Below are 26,965 nucleotides of genomic sequence, written 5' to 3'. Positions count from 1 at the left end.
AGACAACAGTTTGGGTATATTATCCTAAACATTCTACTAGAGAAATGCATGTTGGGTTCTAGGAACATGAGTAGAATTCCTTACTCAGTTTCAAGGGCCAGACCTATATTCCCGGAAGAGGTGTGATTTAGGTTACTGAGCTGATGAAAGAGAATGTAGGTGACAAGGGAAAAGCCACTCCTGGCACTTAGATTCTGCCTCACAATTCTGCCTTTAAGAAAAGGTAGAAAATTCCATAGTACAAAAACGCGTGACACTGAAGCCAACCGTAGTTGATCAATTCAACATTTTATCACTGGCAAGTAGAATACTTCTGTGTGCGTTTCAGTAGTTCACTGGGTTAAGAGATCATGATACCTACCCTTAAACAACAGTCATTAGGATATAACAATGAATATAAAGCATTTAACATTGTTTTGGCACAGTTGGCCTATAGCAGGTCGTAGTTTCTAATGATGACGTAGAAGGAAATGAGCTGCATTTGTGACTTTGATAATACACTTCTACAGTTGGTGGACCACTCTTTTCAATTTGGATCTTGCTAATATGAACTAAAGAAATACTAGTGTTTAAAGATAGAACAGTGTGTATTAATTCCTTTATGTTAATTGATCATAATTGGATTCTGTTGATGATAATTGTAATGGATTTTAATGACAACTTGTCAGTTTTCAGAACATTCTTAGGAAGTAAAAATGTATCACAGGAATTCATTAGTAATCAAGCAAAATACCATAGAATAACTAATTAATGAAACATGCTAGGGTTGTATAATTTCAAAATTGTTGAATACCAGAGAAATGGTAAAAATGCACACTACCACTGTCAGCCAGACAGAATTGGATTAATGCTCTTAGCGTGGCCACATTATATCCTTTGTTTTTAACTTGCAGCTTCAACTTCATATTCATAAAATTAGAATATGAAAACTGATTCTCAAGTTCATGTGAGGGTCAACATAGTCTGAAAGACTAAAACTAGGAGCCAAACTAACCCTTCCCTAAGTTGCCTCTATCAAGTACTTTGTCCCAGCAACAAGAAAAGCAACTAATGGCTAGAGAAAATGTGGTACATCTACACAATGGAGTACTACTCATCTATTAAAAACAATGACTTTATGAAATTCATAGGCAAATGGATGGAACTAGAAAATATCCTGTGAGAGATAACCCAATCACAAAAGAACACACATGGTTTGCACTCACTGATAAGTGGATGTATATATTCTACATGTTTTCTTAAAATTTGTGGGTTTTCTTCACTCTAGATTCCTTACTCTCAGAATCTCAAGAATTTTCTTTTTTATTGTTTTTAGTCCCAGACTCTGGGGGTTCCTGCAACTGCTATGGCAAGGAGAGAAACAGTCCAGGAGAGGCAAGAAAAAATCTGGTTCAGTACAATAACTGAAGCTGGTTCAGACTTCTAGAGTCTAACACCGGGCAGTTTGGTTAGACACTTACATACAGTGCAGCTTTGGAAAATATTTTCTGGTGACAATTATCATAAAAAAGCTTAAAGCATGGCTGCATCAAAACTCTTTTGCGAAGCTTGTAGGACCTCTTCCACAAGAATAGGTTCTATAGCTTAAGGGATTAGGGAAGAAATCGGGTGTGATCTAGGTCATCATAGAGGTCACCAGCTACAAACTACAAGTGACATATCTCCTAGGAATTCTACTGACTGAGAAGCAGTGCTCAAGGTAAAGGTCTAGGGGATAAGAATTTGAGATAAACATAGTAGCCTGAGGGATTCAAGAATGGCCAAGCCCTACAATAGCATTATACAGCTATTCACAACATCCACTCCCAGCCATCTGGGTGGAAAAACAGGTATACACAGGAGACCAGCCTGAATGCTTAACATTCCTGGTTTCTCTCGTAAGCACTAGGACCTCATGTCCTCTACACCAGACAACACCATTTCTATGCCATGATAACAAACAAGCTTTGTTGTGTTCCTTCTACTCAGTGAATACTCTTTTTAAAGATTTATTTTTTACCTAAATCACAAGTTTTATGTGACGAATAGGCCTAAATTAGTTAGGAATGTTTGGCAGCAAGTATACAAGTGAGGATAAAAGAATTTAAAATTCATTGCCTAATAAACTAAGCAGACACTTCACCTGATAGTTAAAGTATAATGTGATTGATCGAGTACAGTAATACAGGCATGGATACAGTGTCAAGGATGTAAGGAAGTGGAAACATAATTTTCTATTCAAATTTTGGTGATATTAGGCCTTAGAAGATGGCTCAGTCTGTAAGTTCTTGCCACACAAGCATGAGGAAATGAATTCAATCCCTATAGAACCCATATAAAAAGACTGAGTGCACGCCCAACATCCCAGCACTGGGGAATCAGAAAGAGGCAGATCCCAAGACTTGCTACGAAGCAGGCCAGCCAAATCTGTGAGAGCAGTTGGAGAAGACAGCCAATTTGACGTCTGGCTTCCATACACATGTACATACAGACATGTATACACAAAATTGATGAGGTCGATGTTACCTACTTTTTCTCCTCCACTCGGGCTTTAGGTGTCATGTCTAAGAAACCAACACTAAATTGTGGTCATAAAGACGTACATCTGTGTTTCCTTCTAAACATTGCACAGTTTAGCTATTACTTTTAGCTTTAATTCATCTTAAGTTCTGCATGTGAGCAACTTAAGGTCCAAACTCAGTCTTCTATGTGTGGATATTCAGTTTTCTCAATACCATTTTATGGGAGGAATGTTTTCCTTCATTGAATTGTCTTGACATTCTCGCAGCTGCCTCTTTGATACATTTTCCTGACTGACTTCCCATTGGCCTGGGGTTTCCCCTGCTTTTCAATCTATTTTACTCATCTCCTTAGCAGACAGTTTTAGCTTTACCCTTTACTCTGAAGTTTACCATTCTAGAAGGGACTATTAGTGACTCCTTCACTGTTGTCTAGTGTTGAACCCTGAGTCAGCTTACTCCATTCCCTTCTGAGAAGTGACAAGTGTGGTCTGCATCCTCCATTTCTCTGCAAAGCTTCTTAGTGTCATTTCTTGCTCTATAGGCTTCACGTGGAGATATATCCCAAGAAGTGAAATACTAGATTCTTGTCATTCGCCATCCAATTCCTGTTTCTCAAGCCAGATTCTGTTTTCCTTTTTATCCACACTTCACACCCTGTCCATTAGTGCACATCTTAAATCTTCCCATTCATCTTCTTCCCACTGACGTCATCCCAGTATCAGGCTACCATTATCTCTTACTTGAAATCATTCCGATAGCTTCAGGACAATTTTTTCTGTTTCCTTCCTTGCTCCTTTTTCAAACTGTATACAGCATAATGGCTTCAAACACCGTAGTCCATGTTACTCCTGTTTTAAATACAACAATACCTTCTAGTTATACATACAATTCATCCGTAAGTTCTTTGTAGTCTGACTCCTGTTTATCCTCCACCTCTTCTTCGTAAGTCACAGTCCCATCTGCAGCTACATCAGCAGTTCCTGGAATATCCAAGTTCATCCTCTTTCAGATCTTTGCGTGTGGGTTTTTCCTAGTTTGTCTCTTCACAGCACAGTTTAGCACATTACCTCTGCAGAAAGGTATTTGCACACGGTCATCAATCAGCAGCATCCTTCGCCTTTGTTCACTTCCACAGTGAATTACTGGTAAACTTTTAAATTATTTGTTAACTGTCTGGCAGTTTTTCAACTTTTCAGCTGTTGATTTGCCTGGAAATTTAAATTGTGTTTCAATAATTTAGTTTTAATCATAAATGTATTTTTAAACACATGCATCACCCTCTACACATATTTTTGACCTATGTACATTCTACTCTGTGATTTTTACAGTGGAACTTTCATTTCTGGTGTGGATAAGGGATGCTGTGTATGAGAACACAACTGTTCTGTCTATGCCCGTTTTCAACCAATGCTATACCTGTTGTAAATAATAGGTGACCCCAAAACTATTTCAGTGAATAAACAACAAACCAGGAGGGAAATTTATAAATCTGAAGTCTTCTAAGTTTGAACCAGCAGGCAGATGGAAAGGTCAGGGTGCCATGGGGTTGAATAGCCAGAGAACACAAAGTCTCAAAGCAAGAGATGAAACGTGTAAGAATGTTGATGACATTCCTTCAAGACTTCAAGATAGAACGTTCTGTATTGAAGGGGAAGAAGCATTTACTTCCACTTAGTTTTATTCTCAAGTCATTAAATATTTCCACTCAATATAACTTGGAAAATAAAATTTTCCTAAGTTTGAAGAATTGTTTATGAAACTTACTTAACCAAATAATTTAGACTGCAGTCATAATTTAAATGTTTAGAATAATGAAGGTAACTTAAATAGAGATAAAATAAGCGATATTGACAACTATAGTACTTAGCATATTATATTTAGTCCTGTCATTTAAATTAACATCAAAAGTTTCTATCTTGTTTATTAACTTCACAGATCTTCCAAATATTGTCAAAATGCTTTTCTTTTTTTTTTTTTCATATTTTTGTGAGCCTAGAGGAATTGAGTCATCAGACACTTGTTTTGGAAAGGGTACTAGTTCTGCTTCTCTCTCTTAATGTGATAAAACCTGAATCCTTGTTATATTTTCCTGAGAATTCTGTATAAATGTGGTTCCATTCTGTGGTAGCAGAATTGAGCTCAGGATACTCACAGGCACACCCAGTATTTTCAATCTGGTAGATTTTCTCCCAGAAGAGTGAATGGTTTTCTTTGCATGGCCAGCATTGCATAATCCTCCACCAGATCAACAATCTGGTGTGTTAAACTAACACGCACAAGCAAGTGCCTTCTAAATACCGAACTGTAATTTGTAAATTATCAAGACATTTCTTCTCCCATGAAATGAGATCTATTCTAAACAACCAAATTTATAAAGAAGAAACAACCATGTCTATGAACCACAACAATGGCCAGCATGCTACAGTAACTCTCAGGATGCAATAGTGACCTTGTCAGTAACCAAAAGCTCTCCCACTCAGCAAGAATTATATCATGTCTGATACTGGAAACCTAGCCAACTAGATACAACTACTGAAATCATGGGTCTTGGAGAAGAACCAACAACTACCACTTTACTAAACCACAGTAATCCCTAACCACATCTGAATAAGTGTCATCACCCCCCATCAAGAAAACATCTCTTTGCAACAGATGGAGTGCCTTACAGAAAGCCACAACCAATTAAAGTGCAGAGTATGGGGCCCAGTCTCAATGGCTACATCGACAGAACAACACCTACACCTAATATTCAGATAACTTACTGAAGAGGGGGGAGGGTAAGAGCTAGAGAATTAGGGAGTTTGCTATAAGACAAGCTCTTTTAGGAATCTCATATGGGTGAGAAACCCATAAAGTCTGACCAACATAACCATCCTAACATAAGCTAAGCATGTATCAAAAATAGACATGCTAAAGTGGAGGGATGACCAAGAGGCATCAAAACTTCAGGTATCTGAGGAATGCTCAGAGAGAGGGAGGGAGTAGTATTCCCTAAGGAAGAGCGTACAAATATGTTATCCAACATCAAATGATCAACCCTAAAAACACAGACACAAGTAGCCCTGTAGAGACTAAGCAGGCTATATTTGGAGATGTAAATATATTACATATACATATATGCATGGTAACATGGAACGACAATATATGAAAAAAAAGGCCATGAATTTGAAAGAGAGAATAGAGGGGTATGTTAGAGGATTTGAGAAGATGAAAGAAAATAATGAAATGATATAATTCTAATCTTAAAAAAAACAGGAAGAAGTAGTCATGACTTTGGACTATGCCACTGTAACTCTTTCTGTTATACTTTACCATTAAATTGGTTGTTACCCCTTTGCTGTAACAGTTTCTCCTCTTCCTGAAACACTTTGGCTTTCTCTTGTGTTTTCCATTGCTATCCACGTACATTCAGATAAATGCACATTGTCTTACTTTGGTTTCTACTGCTATGACAAACACCGTGGCCAAAAGCAAGTTAGGGAGGAAAGGATTTATTTTACCATATAGTCTGTAGTCCTTCCTTAAGGGAAGCCAGGGCAAGAACCTGGAGGCAGGAACTAAGGCAGAAAGCCATGGAGAAATACTGCTTACAGACTTCCTCACCCTGGTTTCTTGTACAACCCAACTCTGCCTGCCTGGGATGGTACCACTCACCATAACCTGGCTCCTCTAATATCAAATATTAACCCTCAAACGTCCCACAGATTTGCCTACAATCTGTAGGAGGCATTTTCTGAATTGAGGTTCCTCTTCCCATATAAGTCTAGCTTGTATCAAAGTTAACAACCAACCAGGATACACACTCTTGTATACAGACAAATACTTAAAAGAATGAAATAGCCAAATATTAAATTATTCCTTACTAATTAAATTCAACCAAATAAATGAAATATCCAATTTTATTTTTTATTTAAATGTCATTGGTATATATTTGACATGAACTTTTTTCTCACTAGCATTTAAAAGTTATGGAAATTTTTATATAAAACTACTATAATTATCTCATTGCTATGTAACCTTTATTACTGTTGGAGTTCTAAATATCACAATTTGCCTTGTTGATTTCACATTAAACCAGTTTTTGATTACAGTATTACCCCTGCCTTTTGAAGGCATTCTTACTGTCTGGCAGCAAGATGTTTCAGGTGTTATCTGGGTTTCTGGCCCCAATTCAATGGAATCTACTTTTCTCAAAGAACTTCTTTTTCTTCTATCATAAAACTGATAAACACCAAAATCTTAGTACCAACCGCACTAAGTCTAGACTGATGCTGCTGAACTCACAAGTGTGGGCTGCTACTAAGGTTAGGAACAGAGATGGACATGGTATTTCTGGTTGAGCTTTTTATTCACATTGCTTTTTGTTTAAGATTCATCTTTTATATGTGTTTCTCTACAGCAACGTGCTGTAAAATCATAACTTTGGAAGAAACAGCAAGATAGTAGATAAAGGCCAGAGAGCTGTGAAAGGCTCTGAATAAGTAGCCCAGGATGAGATCAAGAGAGGGATCTGATCAGTTGATTCTGCCATGTCGTGAGTAAGCCAGCACTACACTGAAACATGAAAGTTTCATGACCCACATAATTGTTTATAAAGAAAACAAAGTATTAGAGACCAAATAGCAATGGAAGAAAAGTCATGCAGGATGTGGCAGTGGTTTGATAAGGGCAACAGAATGTAAAGTTTCACACTCAATAAAAATGAGTGGAGAGCTAAGTGTCCCTCTGAGGTAGAATGCCCCATACTTAGCTGGGATGATAGAGATAACAGTCAAAGATATTGGCATGGCAGATAAGGTGGACACCATTGTGAATTCAGGTTCAATAGTACGTTTAGAGGAAGAAAGAAAGACCAAATTAATGTCCAGGTATAAACTTCAAGGCACACAGGGCAGGCTATGTGTGGAACACGTATTCTGTGGCAAGTGAATAGCACACTATGGAGTGAGCATGGTGCTAAGTGTATATTGCTTTTACTTCTAAAAACAGACCCTGCAAAACAGGTACTTTTATCTCTTTTATACTGAGTAGAAATTATAGCTTCAGAGTAACTTACCTGAGATCAGAGAGCCAGAAATGAGCCCAGACTTTTCTGGCTTTATTTGTCTCATCAGAAAAGTGACAAAGGCAGTAGTCAAAGAGAATGGTAGAAAACAAGAAAGTTATGTTCTAGAAGCTAAGTAAAAGAATTTTCCTTCAAAAGAACTGGTCAATGAGCTTGTGCTCCAGTGGCCAAGTAACCAGTGAGTCTGAGAGAAGAACATCTGTGTGTTGGGGACAGAGGTTCTATGCATATGTGAGCCCATGCAACACTTATGTTCACATGTAGCAACCAAAAGATGATGTTGGTGTCTTGCTCTATCCCTCTCTGCCTTATTCCTTTCAGACAGGCTCTCACCGAAACTAGAGTCATCCAATTTTTGGCTACATTGTTAGGACTGCAAGCCTCAGCGATCTGTTTCCCTCAGTCCCCAGTTCTGGTGTTAAAGGTGTATGCAGCCACTCGCAGCCACTCTCGGGCTTGTATGTGTGTGCTGTGGTCCAAGCCAGTTCCTTTTGTTTGAATACCAAGTGCTCTTACCCACTGACAATCTTCACAAGCTTAAGAGAAGAATCATAACACAGTGGGTCAGAAACATCATACTGGGTGTTCAAAATGATAAGGTGTGGGAGGAAACCACAGAAGACTGTTCACAGTGATGGGGATGTGGAAGGAAGGGTAGGCCGCAGTAGAAAACCTAACAAAGATTTTAGTGCCTTTTTTTGTTGTTGTTGTTTTGTTTGTTTGTTAATGTTTGATGTCCATTGTCTTCTGTGTGTACCCTTTACCCCTTGCACTTGTACATTGCCGGAGATAGTTTCCGCAATCCAATCTTGGGGAGTAGGTCCCAGACTGGACCCCCTGAGAAGAAATGAAACTGGAGCACAGAGGTGAAGATAATTTATTCAGTGTTGTGCAGCTAGGAAGTAGCAGACTCCACAAACTGAATGGAGTTTGCTTTATAGCCCATAGCATTACATAAAGAGGTTTTGTAGTATATATATACTTGAAATTGTAATGCTTAATGTAAAACCTACTAACTTCTTACTTCTAAAGATCATAGACTTGCGAATCATTACTGGTACGTTACCATCCATAGCAAGAGACAAAGGACAAAATCTGCTTCTCAAGATTGGATTGTAGGGGAACTTTTTTTTGAAGTGCCATCCTTCTTTGAGCCTGATACTCTCTGAATAGTACCAACAGATTTATTCTTGTATTTGTTTTTCTCACACGAGCAAACCCCTAGGAACCAAAGCTAAATTAATATTTTAAAAGGTATTTTTCTTGATATCCTAAATTTACGTGTTAAAATGGCCATGGATAATATCCTGAATGTTTGTGATCTTCAGCACTGAGCATATCGGAATTAAGAGGAAAATTATGAACTCATACGTACTTATGATAAGGCAAGAAAACAGGGCTTTTTCCTCCAGTATTTAAGGTTCCACTAAGCTACCTTGACATAGCCAACAGAAGGCATGAATTTGGTAAAATGGACCAGTTTTCTTCCTTATTAATTTCAACTAAAAAAAAAAAACAACTTCCAAGTTCTCTTTCAAGTAGGCTTTGGAATTTATGAGTTTACAAAATATTCCTGGACGCTGCATCCGTTTGTCTTAGTCATCCAGCTCCAGGCAACAAGCAGGCTTCATGGTCCCTGAAATTAACTACCAAATTGAAACAAAAGATAATTCTAGAACTGCCATTCAGCATGCTATATCTGTTTTACAGCCTCCATAAAGCAAGCCCTTTGAATATAATTACACAACTTGCCTACCTACTACTAAATTGATGGAGACAGCCTAGATTTACTTTTTCCCCTTTAATTTAGGAGCAAAGTAGAGTTCCTTGCAGCACTTTCCAACACAAATTCTACTTCAATACCCTGTCCAAGAGGACCCCACAGATAATTCTGTTTGGGAAATTGTATAATCATGTGTTCCCTCCATCCTCACCTCATTTAAAAACTGGGTTTATATTAGTTTAGAAAGGTTATCCAAAACTCTGCACGAAAGATCCTGATTAGATCGTATTTTATAAAGTTATTTGACATACCATTATGTGTTCTTTGTACCATGTTTTTTAACCAAAGAACAATTCTGGGAAAGGCTGACAGAAGAATCTAAGAGGTCTGGGGTCAGTGCTAAGGCAGTTGAAGTAACTGCTCCACCAGCCTTACTGTGTATTTCTGTAACTGTACATTCAGGTGAGAAGATCTTCTCTGGGACAGTAGCACTTCCCCTAATACCTCTTGCCTTATGTCAAAGAATGAGAGCTGTTCTATGGTTGGCAGACATTCATATTACATCTGGCCCCTACGTAGGTTAATATATTTCTTTTAGAAAGACTTGATGTAGTCATTGTTTTATAAAAGACTTGATCCATTTGCCCATCAACACAAAAATGCAAGTAAAATTTGCCCTTTAACAGAACTTTTACCTTTAAAAGGGCAATAAGGACTTCCAACATTGGCATGACCTGGTGTGGTATTATTGGCATATATATATATATACATATATTTATATATATGAGCTTTTTATTATTTTTAATCTACTATTAATCTTATAGAATAAATGGAGTCTGTGAATTAGGGACCAAATTATTTTGCTTGGGAAATCTCTGCATATTATTACTTATTTCATATAAAAAACAATTAGTGTCATAGGCATTTAAATTGTATTCAGGTTGAGATGTTCAATGAGGGTCACAGGACTAAGTGGTGTCTGCCGTGAAGCACTGAGAGTACCGTGATACAAGTAGCAGTGACTGGCAGAACTGGGACGTCCATCACAGGAGAGACCGTGTGTGAGTAGTAGTGAGCACTTCCAGGAGGCGGCAAGAAAGTAGGTCTTCATGAAACTTTATTTTTTACGAGAGGTAGACTGGAAGTACAAAAGAAGGAAAGAACATTTGAGGTTAATCCCACATACTAATGTTCGGTAAAAGCAATGTATATGTTACTAAGCTAAGCAAAACTCAATTTACCTTATATCTTACCCAAGGAAGTGGTCTTGCTAAGAGAGTTAAAAACCATAGTTAAAAATTGAATAGAAGCCACTTAATCTACTTGAGGAAAAAATTATTATTGAACATTTTTAGCATATAAGAATATTGATGGTTTTGGTATATTAACAGATTTATTATAATAAATCTTTCTGCCAAGGAAGATTTTTGTGAGTTTAAAAGAACTGAAATCATGCCTCCCTCCACCCCCTGTGTGTGTGTATGTGTTGTGTCTTTGTCTGTCTGTCTGCTGTGTCTGTGTCTACACTTCAAATTAATTTCCCTATAAGTTAGTTTAATAAGTGGGGCTTTATTGCTTAGCTATTCCTAAGTTGTTAGATAGATTTTAGAATAAACATAGCCCAAGCAAAGGTAAACTATTTTTACAAATCTGTCTGGGGCTGGAGAGATGGCTTGGTGGCTAAGACTGCTTCCGGCTCTTTCAGAGAACCCTAGTGCAGGCCTCAGAACCCATATTGGGTTGGGTAGCTCACAACTTCTTATAACTGCAGCTCCAGAGGGATTTGATCCTCTCTTCTGGCCTGCAGTTACCACACACACAAAGAAAATTTAAAACTTTAAATTAAATTTTTAAAAAGATCTTAAAAGAACATGTTTGTTTACTCAGCTGTATGTGCATATATTTATCTGTCATTTATTTCTAGATATTTCCTTCTTTATTTCCTAAACCATATAATTTATGTATATTTAAGTTATATATGTATTATATATAAGAAGTAGCTGCTGAAGTCTTTTAAAGGGCCTTTTTAGTGGATAGAGTATTAACATTTTTAACTGCCAACACATGGGCCGAAGTCTACAATTATCAAATTAATTCCCGTTGACATCTAAGCTATTGTTATACTTTATGTATGTATAAAAAACTGTTCTTAATTTTCTTGCGTTATCACTTTTTATTTGCTTTCCTCTTTCTCCCTCGGTCCCTTCCTTGTTTTCTCCTGATTGTGTTCTAACAGCGACTGTCTGCACTGGTGAGGCTTTCTATCAAGTTTCCCTCTCAACCGTTTTCTAAACCGCATAGCATAAAATGAGCTAACACGTGCTTGTATTAAGGCTCTACTGAGTGGAACTAATGGGAAGGCAACATCAGTGGAACTGGACTGGTCTGTGCTCTCCAGAGTCTGTGACTCAAAAGGCAGTTGACTTCATGTGCTGTGGTTGACAGCGTCTTCTCAGTCTGTTTGAATAAATCTGGGTATTAATATCCTTCCTGTCTATTTAGAAAGAATTATGATTCTATCTGTCGCAGGAGATGTCGTTATTTCCTGACTTAACAGCACAATATTAATGGACCCCAACTTCTGAGTAAGGTCCCCTGTTTACACAATATGATTTCACTTAACGAATATGTGTCCATCTCCCCCAAAGCAAGACACTGGACTACACATAGATAACCAAGAAACATCTATTAGTTACAAGACCCTATCCAACAATAAGAGGAAAAAGATGGATTGTGCCAAATGATTGTGCTATTTCCCAGAACTTCTCTAGAAAACCTGTGTGGCCTTCCTAAGGGAAGTGTGGAGTGACCTTCACACACCTTCACCAAGCACCCCGTTACTTTATTTTCATCTTACTGTCTCTGTATTAGACAGATGGGATGGATGGCAGGCCCCACATTGAAGTGTAAAGAAACTGAACACCCGATAAGTAACGTCAGCGTGATTACCAAGTGTGTCACTACAGTGCCTGGCAAATGCTATGCCCACTGCAAGTAGTTCTGAGTGTCTACTAACAGTTTCACACAACAGTCTGCAGCATCCGCTAAGAGCCTCAGTGTATGCCCTTTGAGCTAGCACTGTCCTTTTTAACAACTATAAGAATTATGAGTATTGATGATAACAGGAAAGGAATATATAACTGTGCCTCTATGTGTGGAGCATGAGGGGGGTGAAGAGTGCAGTTCAGCAAACTGAAGAGAACACAGTCTTTACTGGTGTTACAGTAACAGTAACAGAACAGTCAGGACTTAACCCCTAGATTTCTGTCTGGAGTCAAATGGGGAGAGATTGGGCTCATTCATTGAAACAGGAACCCAGCATTTGGAAAAACCATAGGGTTACATTTAGACAGACTGAATTTTGAGGTGCCTTGGGGGCATTCAGTTGGAGTCCAGTAAGAACATACAAAAAAACCTTATGAGAGATGAAGTCCTAGAGACTATGTGCTGGATAATATTGTCACAGGGAAAGGCCACAGCCTTACAATTACAGTATAAGTAAGGGTTCTCAAAAGAAGAAAGTCAACTGAACAGATGTAAGTCAAAAGACGAAAATGATTGTAGAATTAGGGAATGGTAGGAAGAGTAAAAGGGGACACTCAGGAAGTCTGTGATTCTGCTGAAAGTTGTGGCACAGGATGTTGACAGGATGGAGAGAACAGGGGTACTTGGTTTAAGTACTACAATTTACTTGAAGACATATATAGTGCTTATCATTGTGTGAAGGAGTAGAATTGAGCTGGAGCCTGATAAAAGTGAGAGGAGTTTCCCTGCCTTAAAATACAGGTCATATTCTAACTGGGAGAGGCCACTTTAGCTGAAAAAATGAAATTTTTGTCAGATTCATTATAATGCCTGCAAATAACTGAAGGTGGATTTCGTATTAGCAGTGGTCAACAATGCCATCTTTAAAGTGAGCACAGCAGATAGTTCTGGTTTACCACATACCATGTGTCTCTCTCTCTGTAACGACTGTAAGAAACTGGGAGGGACATTACCTAACATCGTGTCCAAGTTTCATTCCAAGGAAACCATGGCATAGAAGCAGCATGACTTACGCCTAGGAGATTCAGTCCAAATTCACAGGCGTACATAATTTAGCAAGCCAGATAGGTTAATTATAATTGACATAAAAAGAAGATTGGCTCTATACTCTTAATTTTATTGAAATTATTTCTAAAGTCTTTTTAATAATACAACCATTCTTAACCAAGATGTGTTAGTTACTTTTCTCATTGCCATGATAAAACACATGGTCAAAGCAAACTACAAAAGCAGTTTTCTGGCTCCAACTTTGAAGTGCAGTCTGTGCTAACAGGAAAGAAAAGGCCCCGATGGCAACTCTGGCTATGTAATCCAGTACGAGACAGATGATCACACCGCATCCACAGTCAAGGAGACGTGGGTATTGAAGCTCTATTCACTTTTACCTTCTTACTCAGCCCAGGACCCCAGCCCATACCTAGTGTCACCTGTGATCAGATCTGTATGAAATCACCCTCCTGGACCCTGTGTGTCTTTTAGAATCACTAATTTTGTCCACAAATTGATAACTAAGATTAACCATCTCAGGTCCACCCTGTGTCCACCCTTAAAGCCCTTATCCCCATAGACTTAAGGATATCTAACAATGCAAAATACACGCATCCCATCTTGAAAAGCCTCCAAAGTCTTATAATGTTAATACTTTTAAAAATCCATAGTGAATCTATATCTCAAAGTGATCATTTACCTGAATCCCTTTTTCATATACTTCCAACATGCAACTGGACAGAGTAAACCATTCATGGTTTTTAAAGGAGGAATGAGGATATAACAAGGAAATATCAGACAAAAGCAAGCTCAAAACCTGGCAGGGAAAACACCGAATTTTGTTGCTGCTTGGCTGGTTTCTGGCGCTCATAACATCACATGGGCTCCAACAACCTTTGGTAGCAGCATCTCTCTAATTCTGCTGCTGTAACACACATGGTTTTTCTTGTTTCCATCTTTATTCAGTCCAGGCCTTGCCCTGTGGGATGGTACCATCCACTTTCAGGCTAAGTCCTCTTTCCTGGTTAAACTTCTTTGGAGATGAGATGCTCTCACTGGCATTCGCAGAACTATGTCCCCTAGGTGACTGTAAACTTGTCAAGTTGACAATCATCATATACTTGCAGATTCCTGCCTCATCTTTTCTCAGACCTCTTGATGCTAAACTGTAGTGTGTATAAGGAAGCATTGGTCAGAGAGACATCAGCCTCTCATACACCTTCCCGGTCTATCCTGCCGCTCTCTTCTTTCTTTGTGTCACCTGGCTTGACATGTAGCATGAACAGTAAATCTTAGTTTAACAAGAAGAATGCTTCGAAGGCAGAAGCAGTCTGGAATTACCCTGGAAAATATCCAGCCCAAACCTACACGCATATGCTAGTCTGCCCACAATCCTGTCATAGTGAGTGCTGCATCGTGTCTGTGAGAAAGGATGGAACCATCCGCAGACCAAGGTTCAATGGTAACCCTGTCATTTCCCAGTGTGATGACAGCGTACAAGCTTTTCTGCTTCCAATCTGCTTCCTCGGAATTTTGGACAGGAAATGAAGCAATGTTTTCTAATGCTTTTCTGCTTGCAAAGTCCTGTGTTGTTAGCTATGATAATGGAATGTTATCATAGTTACTAATACAGTATGAAAGCAATATAAGACCAAGATTTCTTCTGTAGAATTTGTTCTGACGTCCCAAAATTTCCTTTGTGCCCAAGCAGATTTTTCTAGGGTGCAATCACTTCAAGTCTATGCTCACTGTGTCTATGTACATGGATGTCATTGTGCCTCTGTATATACATAGCTATGTGGTGCTAGCTACAAGTGGTGTCATTACTTAGCCCTAATCACTTTTTTTCTAGAGTGTATTTGGCCCTTGAAAAAATAGAAGATGATTTCGTCAGTGCTGCCTCTGGACCAGGCACTTCTCACCTGAGATTCTTTTCCACAAACTCCAGAATGTTCCCACAAAGGATAAATTAGCAAGCTTTTGTAGCTGAGACTAGTGGAAATTACATTGCTATAAAAAGCTATCTGTGGCTTGAAGTATCCATCCCACATACAAAGTAAAATGATGTCAGCAACTTATTGAAAGACATAAAAATATTATGTAAAATGCTATTCAATGTAAACAAAATACAGCTATAAATTTTCCCGAGGTTGTCATTGGGCAGTGTGCTTGTCCTCAATGGCTAATGTGCCAGCAAGCTATTTACCAAGTCATGCCGCCTGTCTTGGCGAGGAGAGTAGCAAGGATGCATGACCTTTGGAGATCTGGTTGACTTCTACTTCTTTGGTATTGCTCTAGAGTTGGAAAATGCTAAATTTCCTCAGAGGCAAGTTTCTGTGATGGTTTCCTACCTGCTATCTGCTAGCAGTGCTGTGACCTTGCTTTTAATATTCTGGAAATCACACATGGAAGCACGAGTATCCAAGCCATAACAGAGGATCAGAGGATGGGGGCCATTGTATCTCTTTTGAATTTAAAAGCTCATTATTCAATCATAACTCTTAGCCATGCAGTGGGAAGTGTGGCATAATTGCTAGATAAAGGGGTCAACTAAAGGGTAGGGAAGTAGAGTATTATATCTAGAAAACCCCTATGTCCCCAATTTTCTGGGGATTACTAAACCATTCTAAAGATGAAAACAAACTGAAGATCCGAGCATACAGCCAGCCCTGGGTTCAGTTCCCCAGACTGATGGGCTGCAGGGAACACAGGTTATATAGAGCATGGAATTCATGCCTGGAATTCCCACTCTAGGGACAGAGGCTGAAAAATGGAATCCCAAGCTCACCTAGACTAGAGTGAGACACTTGTCTTAAAAAAAAAATAAATAAATAAATTAGTGAGGTGACTCAGCAGGTAAGGCATGTGCCAAGTTAACCAAGTTCAGTTGCTGAGGCTTATGTGGTGGGAGGATAGAACCAACTTCCAGACACTGTCCACTGACTTAAACTTCTCTTCTCTTCTCTTCTCTTCTCTTCTCTTCTCTTCTCTTCTCTTCTCTCTCTCTCTCTCTCTCACACACACAGTATGAGAGAAAGAAAAGTTAAATATATGTAATGCAATAATAAAATGTACATAAAATACAAATATATGTCAATGTACCTTCCTAATTTTGTGAACTTGTCAGGGTTCCCATTTACCTATGCCTTTAAGTCTTAAATCCCAGTGGGCTCCATCTTTCAGAGCCTCCTCAAGCATAAGGAATGGCAGTGGAGAAGAGAAAAGCTGGCAGGATTTGCCATGGCCCTGTGGCAGATCTTTGGGTGTTCTTCCTATAAATGAATGAGTCACCTCAAAGAATGGAAACTTGTTTTCCAGTACAGCCTGCCTTGCGCCTTTCCTCAGTGTGGGGATCTGCCTTTGTGGGGACCGAGCTAGCTCTTGATGCACTTGCAATCCTTCCAGGAAACAGCATCCTCCATTCAGCAGCGGATAGTGTGACCAGTGCGGTACAGAAGGCAAGCCAGGCCTTGAATGAGCGTGGGGAACGGTTAGGCCGAGCAGAGGAGAAGACAGAAGACATGAAGAACAGTGCCCAGCAGTTTGCAGAAACTGCACACAAGGTGAGTCAGCAGAGAGCAGGGTCTCCATGTTGGATTATCAGAGGTCATAATATCAAGAAACTGTTCCTATGGTGGGTGAGAAACTCGAGGAGCCTTTTTGGCTGTTGTTCCTTTGGGTGAGCAATTTTCTAGTACCTAGAACCTTGTGGTTTCTCTCCTTGTACCTATTTTTTGTGGTCACCATCTTCTTTCTAATGGCTTCATCTCTTTCTCTGACCTTCTGACTTTTAGGTATTTAAGATAACAAAGAAAATCTTTAATTACTATCCTAAGTATCAGGATTCATGTTGAGGTCACAGAAAGAGGGAGAAGTGAGATCAGCCCTGACGATACATCGCTGTCATTGACCACAATTGGAAGACTTCTATTGGACTTGAGGCTTCACAGGTGTCCTTTCCACTCTATCCCTTTCTCATTCTAAGTATCTGTCATTGTATGTCACAAGTTGTTATCTCTTCACCAGACATAAAGCAAGCCCTGGTCTCAAGGCTAGTTTCGCCTCTGACACTGGCAGGATGTCAATTCAAAACCTCTACTCTGGATCTCTAATTTTCAGCAAAAATGGCAGCAAGATTATCTTCTATCCCAGAACTCAAAGAATGGTACTTCTCATGTGACTGGATACTCAGCATGCATTTTCATACTTTTGCTGAGAACTGCCTTTTAGAAGGGAAAAGTACTATTTACTGGCAGCTCCTATCTAAGGCAGTCATAAACCAAAGGAAAGAGGAGGTCTACTGGTCAGCTGATAAGGAAGATGTATTACTGTGCTTATACTTCAGATCAAAGAGTAGTTAGTTTCTAGCTGGTCACTTGAATTTAAGTTTCTTGGAACCATTTCTACTGGTGACATATTGGCCTGTCAGGCTCATGATCTGGACCTGCAGATAGTTTTTAGTTGATCTTCAAGGGAGAACAATTCAATTAGCCTCAATAGAATACCCCACTTCTGTTGAGGAAACAAGAATGGGCAACCAAGAAAACATTCCCGGGGCCAGAAGATGCTTCTCCTGGGCTCATAAGAAAGCACTCCAGGAGACTGGCTCCCAGCAGATGCTTCCTCTGCCTTTCTTTCCTCTGTGATTCCCTTTACACAGAACTATTTAAGTATCTCAGTGACTCTATCACAACAGGGTCTTAGTGCACTGCTGATTCTGAAACCTAGGTAGAGTTCCTTGAAGGAGAATTAACCAAGTCTGTCTGAGGAAGCCAGCAGACAAGCTGGCATCAGGCCTTCACAGTTAGAAGTTGTGACAGAGTAAACCCAGATGCATGTTCCCCACGGCTTTGGTACAAGGAAATGATGGTGTGGAAATTCAAGAGTCCATGCCCAGATGCACTGATACACAAAGCAACTTGAAGTATTTAAATGGGAGAAAGACAGTGGAAATCTGAGTAAAACCCCTTAGTGTTGAGTTAGGAGAGAGAAAACCAAAAGAGGTAACACTACAGCTGTCTTAAAGTCTGCAAAGGCCGGGTGGCCCAGCCATTATCTCTTTTGCCTTCCCACAGTGGTGTACTGAGAAAGCTCTGCTAAAACAGTTGCAGCTAATGATTAAACCACAAACCATGTTACCAAGGAAGCTGTGAAATTATTCTTCCTAATGTGGGGTAGACAATACCTGGATGTCATCCACATAGGCGTCCCTCTCACGAGGGTTGTACAAACATCCAAGTTCTTGGCCATTGCCACTATTTCCCTGACGCTGTGGCCAAGTTTGCTGAATGGTTGGGAAATAACATGGTATAGTAGTTAACTTCTTATGTTTGAGCCCAGCTCTGTCATTTCCCATCTGGGTGACCTGGGACAAATGCTAAATTTCTCAAAACCCATGTTTTCTTATCAGTTAAACAAAGGCAATTGATTAATAACAACACCTATTTCCTTGGGTGCTAAGGGAAGCATGCCCATAAATCTAAATTGTTTATGATTTATTTCAATAAACATAGCTTCTGCTGAGCCTGTCCCATTTGGTGACATAACAGGCTCAGTAATGAGGCTGAGGAATTATTACAGATGACTGAGAATCTTCAAAACAGCAATTTAAAAAAGAATGCAGAGGAATATTGTATGATCCAAATTCGAAAGGAAAGGGAGTGGGAAGCTTACAGTATGTGAAGAGAGCTGTCTTAGAACAGCCTATGGACCAGAAATTGATGAGGCCATCGAATAAATGCAAAGGGGTCTCCAGCTTTGGTGAGTGCAGGGCTGGTTGGTCTTAGTAGAGATGGTGTAGGCAAGAGAAGTTGGCATTTTAACTGGTTTCCCCTCCAGTAGGTGTTCCCAGGGGAGAGAAGTCCCTGGGTGAGTGTTTACTAGGGAGTGTAAGACAGCCTTAGAGCTAGGCAGATAGTTTTTGAAAATTGGGATACCTCAGAGGTATTTGTAGTGAGCAAGCTGACCTCTTTAGATATGGTATGGCTGCTTTTCTAGGTTAGAACTGTGGTTTGACCATAGGTTTACCATGAAGATGTCATTTCACTGGCCAAGTTCCAGGCAGGCCTGCTAGTGAGAAGAAGATTCTGAGGTAGAACCAGGCCTTCTACTCATCCCTGCACTCCCCCAGACATGTGTAGCCTGTTGACTCATATAGAGTGGGCTGTGTTTACAAGAGAAAGACAGAGTACACATGGCAGAGAACAATCATCCCAGGTGACAGTTCCTCTGAGGATAACCACATCTGATGGAAATTGTGCCCTGTCTTTCCAGATTATAGTAAAAAAACTATCTTTTGTCTTATTTTTCCCAGTACACCTACCTACAATGACCCAGGTACAAAAGTAAACAGGTCTCTTTTGTACAAGCACATCCTCTTGCTGTGTGGGTGCCAGTCCCCTCTAGAACAAAGATAGGGAAAATGCTTCTCTCCAGGCCCAGCACGCTCCTCACCCCATTTCTGGTTATCCTGTCATGAGGAAGTATTTATTGTTCCTTCCTGAGCTGTGGGTTTGGCACAGTTCCAGCCATTAGGAACGAGCACTGCACAGCACAGCACAAGCAGCCTCACTCACTTTCCCCTGCCCCCAAAAGCTCAAGGTTGCAGTGAGCTCCAGGCTGTGACAGCCCACCATGGCTGGTAAGTCAGCAGGCAAGAACATTACCCACACTAGCATCCTCAAATGACATTTCTCACAGCAAAGAGAGTTGATCTGGACTCTTCTATACCAGGGTGGAAAAGATGACAACAGGCATTACCCTCTCTGGGAAAAGCACTCCCCCCTCTCCTCTCTCAGTCTGTTTCTCTGTCTCTCCTGTTTGTTCTGTTGCAGTTGCTCAGTTTGGGCCTTTAGGCTAAAAGAGAAGGGACTCTCCTCTGGAAGCACAGCCGTAGTATCATTTATGATTTTTATTATCATTATGTAGAATAGATTACAAAGCATTAATAGGGGGTTTCTGTGAAATATCCAGTAAATAAACCAGGGGGACTCTTTAAGGAAGGAGCTCTAGCCCTGAGGTAATCTGTGACAGTTTTACAGGAACGGGAAACAATGGGCAAGCATTGGCTTTGGAGCGCAACAAAAATTGTATAACCTGGTTCCCTAATTTTGTTTAGTGCTCTTTCTGCTCTTAAATTTGAAGTCCTTCATTCCTAGGTACTCTCATAAACCAGGGTATTACCAGTTTTTGCCAGCTGCTATTAAAGTAAATAAACAAATTTTTAAAACCTGGTAGTTGATTAAACAATGAATTCATTTCTCACACAGAAGTCCAAGGTCAAGATGCTAGATTCCATGCCCCATGAAGGTCTGTTTCCTGATTCACTTACGATGACCTCTGAGAGTATCATAATGAAAAGGGAAAGAGTCTCTGATTCATTCTGAGGACTCTGCACCTCCTGATTCAGTCACCTTCCATGCCTGCCTCCTAATGCGATCTCAGGGCAGTTAGGTTTCTGCCCCTGAGTTTAGGGAAGATACAAACATTTGGACTAGAATAAGATCTAAGTAGCAAATTGTCCTATCCAATTTTACTTCTGCAAAGCACAGGTGGCCATGGCCCAGGGTCTAGCTTGAGCAGCAATACAATCATTCCTGAAGACTAGTGGCTATGTGTGAACTGGCACAAGCCTATTTAGTGGAAAGTTAATAGCTCAATGAATACCAAGACAGTAGCGGTGATCAAATATTTATGGTTGGAATTCATTACACGCAACACTTAACAGCTCTGTGTTTATTTGATGGACCTCCTTGGTAAATAATAAATGAAAACTGGAGGCAGAACAAAAACATAGGCCCTGCAGTAAAGTGTCCAGAATGTGGCTGAAGGCTGGGCCAGGTCTGAGGCAGAGCCCTACCTCTCACTCCACTAAAGGCTTTTTAATGTAATGAGTTATTAGACATCAGCACAGTTGTTGACCGCCCCCCCACACACACAAACACACACCCAGTATCACTCAGTGTAGCAAAATGACTGTACTCAAAACAAATTCTGCACCTGACAGTTGACTAACCATCCGCATCAGCCTGCAGGAGATCTGAAGAGATCTTCACTGGCTCTACCATACAAAAAGGTATCAAGACTTTCAGCTAAGGTTTTTCTTAGTCTAACCAGGACAATGGCTAGCCATCCTCTGTCAGATGAGGAAATGTTGATGCTGTTTTCCTAGTGGGAGCTCAGGGTTCTAACCTTTCTCTTGCAGCCACCAATAAAATGACATTTATGACTGCTTGGAGCTTTGCTAGAAAGATAGATTATTAGCGTGTTCCAGGATGAGTCAAAGCACTAGTAGTAGGAAGTCAGGGTCTATCCCCGTTTATCCCTATGCAGGAATATAATTTAATTGCCAGGGACTTTGGATCTGATTGAAAGCCCAGGATGGATAATGTATAGATTATTTTAAACTGTCTCTATACACGCTGTCGAGTTTTCACACTTCATGGGATATCATCAAGCATTAACATTTCGGGCGGGACTGTTGCTTCCTGACATATCAAGTGACTTGGGAATCCCAGCTGTCTCAGGGATGAGTCACTTGTCCTCTCTGTGCATTTTGTTTTCATCGATCCTTCTGTGGAAGAAAGAACACCTCACAGCATCCTCTGCCAGCAGGCACATGTACCAACAAAACTGATGGTAAGGAAGAGGCAAAGGGCAGTGTCCTGTGACCTATTGGTGATAGTATTACACGTCTACCAGGAGTCACTGTGAACAAGAATATGGTTGGCACCAAGCATAAGATCTCTCATCCTGGATTTGGGAAGGCAAAGTAGAGAGAGCTGCCTATTAATAAGGTTTCTTTTTTTTTTTTTTTCATCCCTCTCCCTCTCTCTCCTTAGCTTGCCATGAAGCACAAATGTTGAGAAACTGCCTATCCTTGTGAACCTCTAAAGAAAGTGAAGGAGTTTGGTCAGCAGTTATTCCAAGACTTCCAGACGGCTGCTTCTTCGGTTTTGCTGTTTGTTGGTTTGTTTGTTTGTTTGTTTTCCCAACATAAGGACATTGAAGGGTATGGTTTTTCATCGTGAGATGTTAATATGAATGAAAGGCGGCGTGTTGTGTGCACACATTTCTCTATCTTGCTAAGGAATGCTGCAATAGCATCAGCTTCATTTTTATTTTTTTTCCATTGTGTGTGTGTGTGTGAGTGCGCGTCTGTGTGTATCTGTGTGTGTGCACATGTTCCTTTTGAAGGAAAATTGTTTTTGTAGTTCAAATATAAAATTCAGACCAAATAATAAGCCAGGTATAAATTAGCAAAATGTATTTTTTTTCTCTCTTTCTCTGAAACTAAGCAACAAAATAGTTCAATATGGTGGCATCAGATGATGGTGCTGGATACAAATAAAAGCTGAGCAGTGTTTTCACTCACTCTCCTAGTCCTCTTAATTTGAAGAGCAAAATTAAAATTCATTATCCTGAGATGCAAGTCTGTACTGTAGAAAACACATGGATGTATCAGGGGAATTGGATTTTGTCTTTTTATGTTAATCTTTTTGCATGAACCATCAAGAGCATTCACAAAACAAATCAGAATCTCAAATAGAAATCTACTCTCTGGGCTGATGCATAAACATTTCTGCTCCTTCCTTCTAGTCTGATTAGTTGAAATTATCATATGAAGGATAAAAATTTTAATGTAAAGACCTACTGTAAAGCCTATTTAAAAATCTTTGTGCATTTATGGATATTTCTTTTGTTGTCACTGTCCTAAATTATCATAGCTGGAAAGAGAGAGGGGGGACTTATATTTCTAACAATAAATAATGTATCTAGGGTCAATGAGGTGGCTCAGTGAATGAAGATGCTTATAGCATAAACCTGATGACTAGATTCCACAGATTTGACCTCTGACCTCCACATATGTGTCCTAGCATACATATGCCCAGCATATAAAACACACAAACAACATAATAATGAATTAAGTCAAATAAAAATAAATGATTTGTCTAGATAAAAGGATGCAAATTATAGTATGGAAAGATGCTACTGTATTTTTTTTCTCTTTTTTTTAACAAAACTATACCCAATTTTAGAGGCACTCTCACAAGACCCTTGAGAAAGAACTTTTAGTTTCTTGGTATCTTGGTTTTGGAGGTTCCGGTATTGTGGTTTTTAGTTTCTTTTGTGTTGTTTAACATGTACTTCACAACAGATTGTATACTCGTCTGTTTCAACTTGCCTGATCTGATACAGACAGCATGGCTACAAGCCTTTACCTTGCTGTCGTATTGAAGAGTCTCTTCCAGGCCTTTGGATTGTGGGTTGCTCAAGGTAATACTGCACTTAACTGTGGAGACTTTGTTTTCTCGAGGGTTAAAAGCTAAACATTAAAAATAAAAAATGCTTGTTCCTCATAAAGCAATGAGGCGAGCTATATATGCCAGATACTGCAGTGCATGGAGTTTTCAGTCGCCTGGGGTCTTCAGGACCCTTTCCTTCTTTGCTCTCCACTGAGTCACCTGTTTACTTGTGACGTAGTCTCTAATGCAGCAACATGAGATGACTTTAGATTATTAATGCTGATTTAAATAGCTTAAGTTCTCCTAATAACGCATCCCCTGAGAAAGCACATTTTTATGGAATAGCATAGGTATAATGTCAGGAAGAGGATGGGATTTGCTGCAAAAAAGTGTAAGAATCCTCTTGGGTAGATTATCCAGGTGAAGAACATACTGTAAAATGTACATAGAGGATTATGAATGTTTACTATACCTTACATTTTTCTTTAGGTGTCTTATATTTTTTTTTTTAAAGTCAGGAACCTGTCATCTGCTGACTAGTGGAACTGTCTGATTCATAAAAAATAAGAATAAAAGAAAAAGCGCCCAAAGAACACTCCAAATTGGTTTCATTTGCAGACTTTAGCTCAGAAAACACGAATATTTGTCTTCTAGAACTGGATTCTAGTTTCAGAGAGTTAATATACAGAGTTGAGAGAAATAGTCTAACTTCCCCGCACAAGTCAACAATAAAATTGCTTGTTAGATACCTGACAACCAGCTTTGGGGCATCTGTTTCTGAACAGGCAGAAGCATACTGTGAAAGCTGAGTCTTCCCCTTTTAGTTATTTTCTATGAATGTAAGTGCCCTGTACCTGCCCTTTTGGCCTAAATCTTGTTGGAAATAGTCTGAACTAAAAGAAAAGCCCACCTGGAGCTCTGCTAGCTTCCTCTACTGATCAATCAGCATCTAGGCCATCACCATGACCTTGGTCTGTGATCCATCTTGCTTGTCTTCCACCAAACACATGGACTATAACAGCAATCGCTGCCCCTTCTCAGCTGTCCAGCCTCTTGCAGAGAAACCCCTGATGACACATGTGAAATCCATTGCAATCCTTTTGTAGAAGGTGTTGCAATATAAAATGCTATTACAGTGTAACTGGCATGAATTTGCTAAGAGGACTCCTGTCATAAGGGACCAAGTCATTTGGTTGAGCTTGCTAGAAGACTTACAGTGTTGATTTTATTTCTGCACTTCATTATGAATTTTGGAAATGCTGTCTTTCTCTGAAGGACTTTGTGAATTATATTGACAGTGCATAAAAAAGGGAACTTGCCAGCATTTCCACTTCTTCCTGGAATGTTGCCGTAGTGTTCTTCACTAGAATGATTAGCTATCTACGTCCAGGCTCTATGCAGTTATTCAGGTTGATGTTTCATTTTAAAGAATGTACTTGTAAAATGTAACAAGACCAGTAGCTAACTTTTTTTAAGGTCTGGTAGAAGTAATATTATGTGTTAGACTTAAAATTATAGTGAAATCTGTTTTATACTCTTGTGACTAGCAAAGATTATGCATTTATGTAGAAACAGTTACAGAGTGCCCTATATAAGAGATACTAGTTAAGATAGGTTTCACTCCTAATTATCAGAATTGTGATGCTGCTAATGTGTGTTGTTCTTGGTTTTTCAGAAATTCTCTATGATATTGAGTACAGTACCATTTTTGTTTCATTCAGAGACAAGTTAACAACTGTTCTGTTGGTTCACTCTTATAGCAACTTGGATTTTGTCATTAAATATTTTAACTCTCTGGTGAATGTTTGTTCCTCTCCTTTATTTATGAAACATACGAAATACCAACCAGCAGGTAAACACCATGACACTTCTTACACTAGGGGACAAACCTTATATGCCCACAGGAGACCTCAGGATGGAGGCCAAAAGATGATGAAATTGTGAGAAAACTTGAAGTTTAAAGGAAACATATCATGGAGACAAAAGAGCTAAGCACAGTGTAGAGCATGCCCATATTAAGCAACTATTGCATTTTGGGTTCTTTTTTGTGAATGAAGCAGTTATGTTGATCACTGTGTTCACTCCTACTGGTATCCAGTGATACGTGTTCTGTTTACAGGTTTGTTTCAATCATCAGTATGCCCAATCATTGAGTAGACCAGCGTCATGCCCTGTTAAATTGTAAGGTAGACTAGATCACAATGTGTTCAGTTGTTGGCATGTTTCTGTCGGCAAAGCAAATGCCACCCCATTGGCTTTCAAGAGAAGCGACCTGAATAATGTTGGCAGCCGAATGGCTATCTCTGGAGGGTACACACCATGAAGCAGGCAGACTCAGAGGCTGGTGGGTCTCCCCTACCCGACAAGGAAACAATAGTGAGAGTTTGGTTCAATGAGAACCGAGGTAATTGCACACTTCAAAGATACCTGCTCTTCTGAACAAATTTACAACCCATCTGGTTGACCTACAGAGATTATCATCCTGTGAAAAGGATTTTAATTGTTATCAGTTATGCATTTACCAACTCCAATTTTGAGAGTATTAATATGACAAGTTGATAAGGTCACTTCATCTGGAGAGAGTACTTCCACGACAGGAACACTGAATATGCCTCCAATGGGCCCTTCCCCAGCAAGAAACAAAAACAAACACTTACATGGCATGGATAGAAACTCATGCCTAACTGGACAGCACTCCTCTCCCGTGTGGAATTTGGACTTACACATGTAGAAGAGGAACTTATGTGTGAAAGGTAGAGGTTACCAGGAGGGGAGCAGGAGAAAGCAATAGGAAGAAAGAGAGGTACAGCATACTTTCACATGCAATCTGGATTCATCACATGTGTATATGGAGAGCAAGGGGTCCAGAAGGCAGTGGACTGGACAGGAGCACAGTGCAGTGAAATGCATGAACACATCATGAAGCTCCTAATTTCATGTATCTTCAGCTTTAAAACCTGCCTGTACCCACAGGCAAGGTTCAGTTCAATGCTCAGAATGTGATTGCTAACTCCTCAGCCGGGTAAGACACCAAAAGAAGGGTGTCCTTTGGTTCTCATTAGAAATTCGGAAATTGTATCTGTATTCCACTACTTGACAAATAGCCAGTGCAATCTTTGTGTCTCTGGCTCATAATTCTGGGGGATCCCTTGGGTGATCGTGCAGACACATTGCCTTTACGTTCCAGTTATGTAACAATACACCACCCATGATACAAAACTGCCCACTTTATGGCCAAAAGTGAAAATTACAGTAAAATATTTGGGTTCCACAAGTACTCTTAAGAGTGTACTCCTAGTAACCTGAAGCTCCCCTACTACGCCCACCTCTTAAAGGTTTAGCTTTCAAATGACAGACCGGTTCTTTACAGGCTGAACTTTTGAAAACATTAAAAAAAAAA

General features: G+C 39.7%; 1 protein-coding gene across 2 annotated transcripts in view; it reads left to right on the top strand.

Annotated features, from left to right (window-relative positions):
• The window catches only part of Stxbp6 (syntaxin binding protein 6), a 210,853-nt gene extending 185,486 nt beyond the window's left edge, over positions 1-25,367 (top strand). For both annotated transcript variants that reach the window (XM_032907697.1, XM_032907696.1), the window contains exons 5-6: positions 16,727-16,884; positions 22,162-25,367. In XM_032907697.1, coding sequence (XP_032763588.1) covers positions 16,727-16,884; positions 22,162-22,185 — 182 coding nt within the window. In that variant the 3' untranslated portion in view covers positions 22,186-25,367. The remainder of the gene's footprint in view (positions 1-16,726; positions 16,885-22,161) is intronic.
• The last annotated feature ends 1,598 nt before the right edge of the window (positions 25,368-26,965 follow it).

The sequence above is a fragment of the Rattus rattus genome, chromosome 7 (assembly GCF_011064425.1).
Source record: "Rattus rattus isolate New Zealand chromosome 7, Rrattus_CSIRO_v1, whole genome shotgun sequence".
NCBI lineage: Eukaryota > Metazoa > Chordata > Mammalia > Rodentia > Muridae > Rattus > Rattus rattus.
Note: the sequence above shows the minus strand (reverse complement) of the source record. Positions and strands in the feature narration are given on the sequence as shown.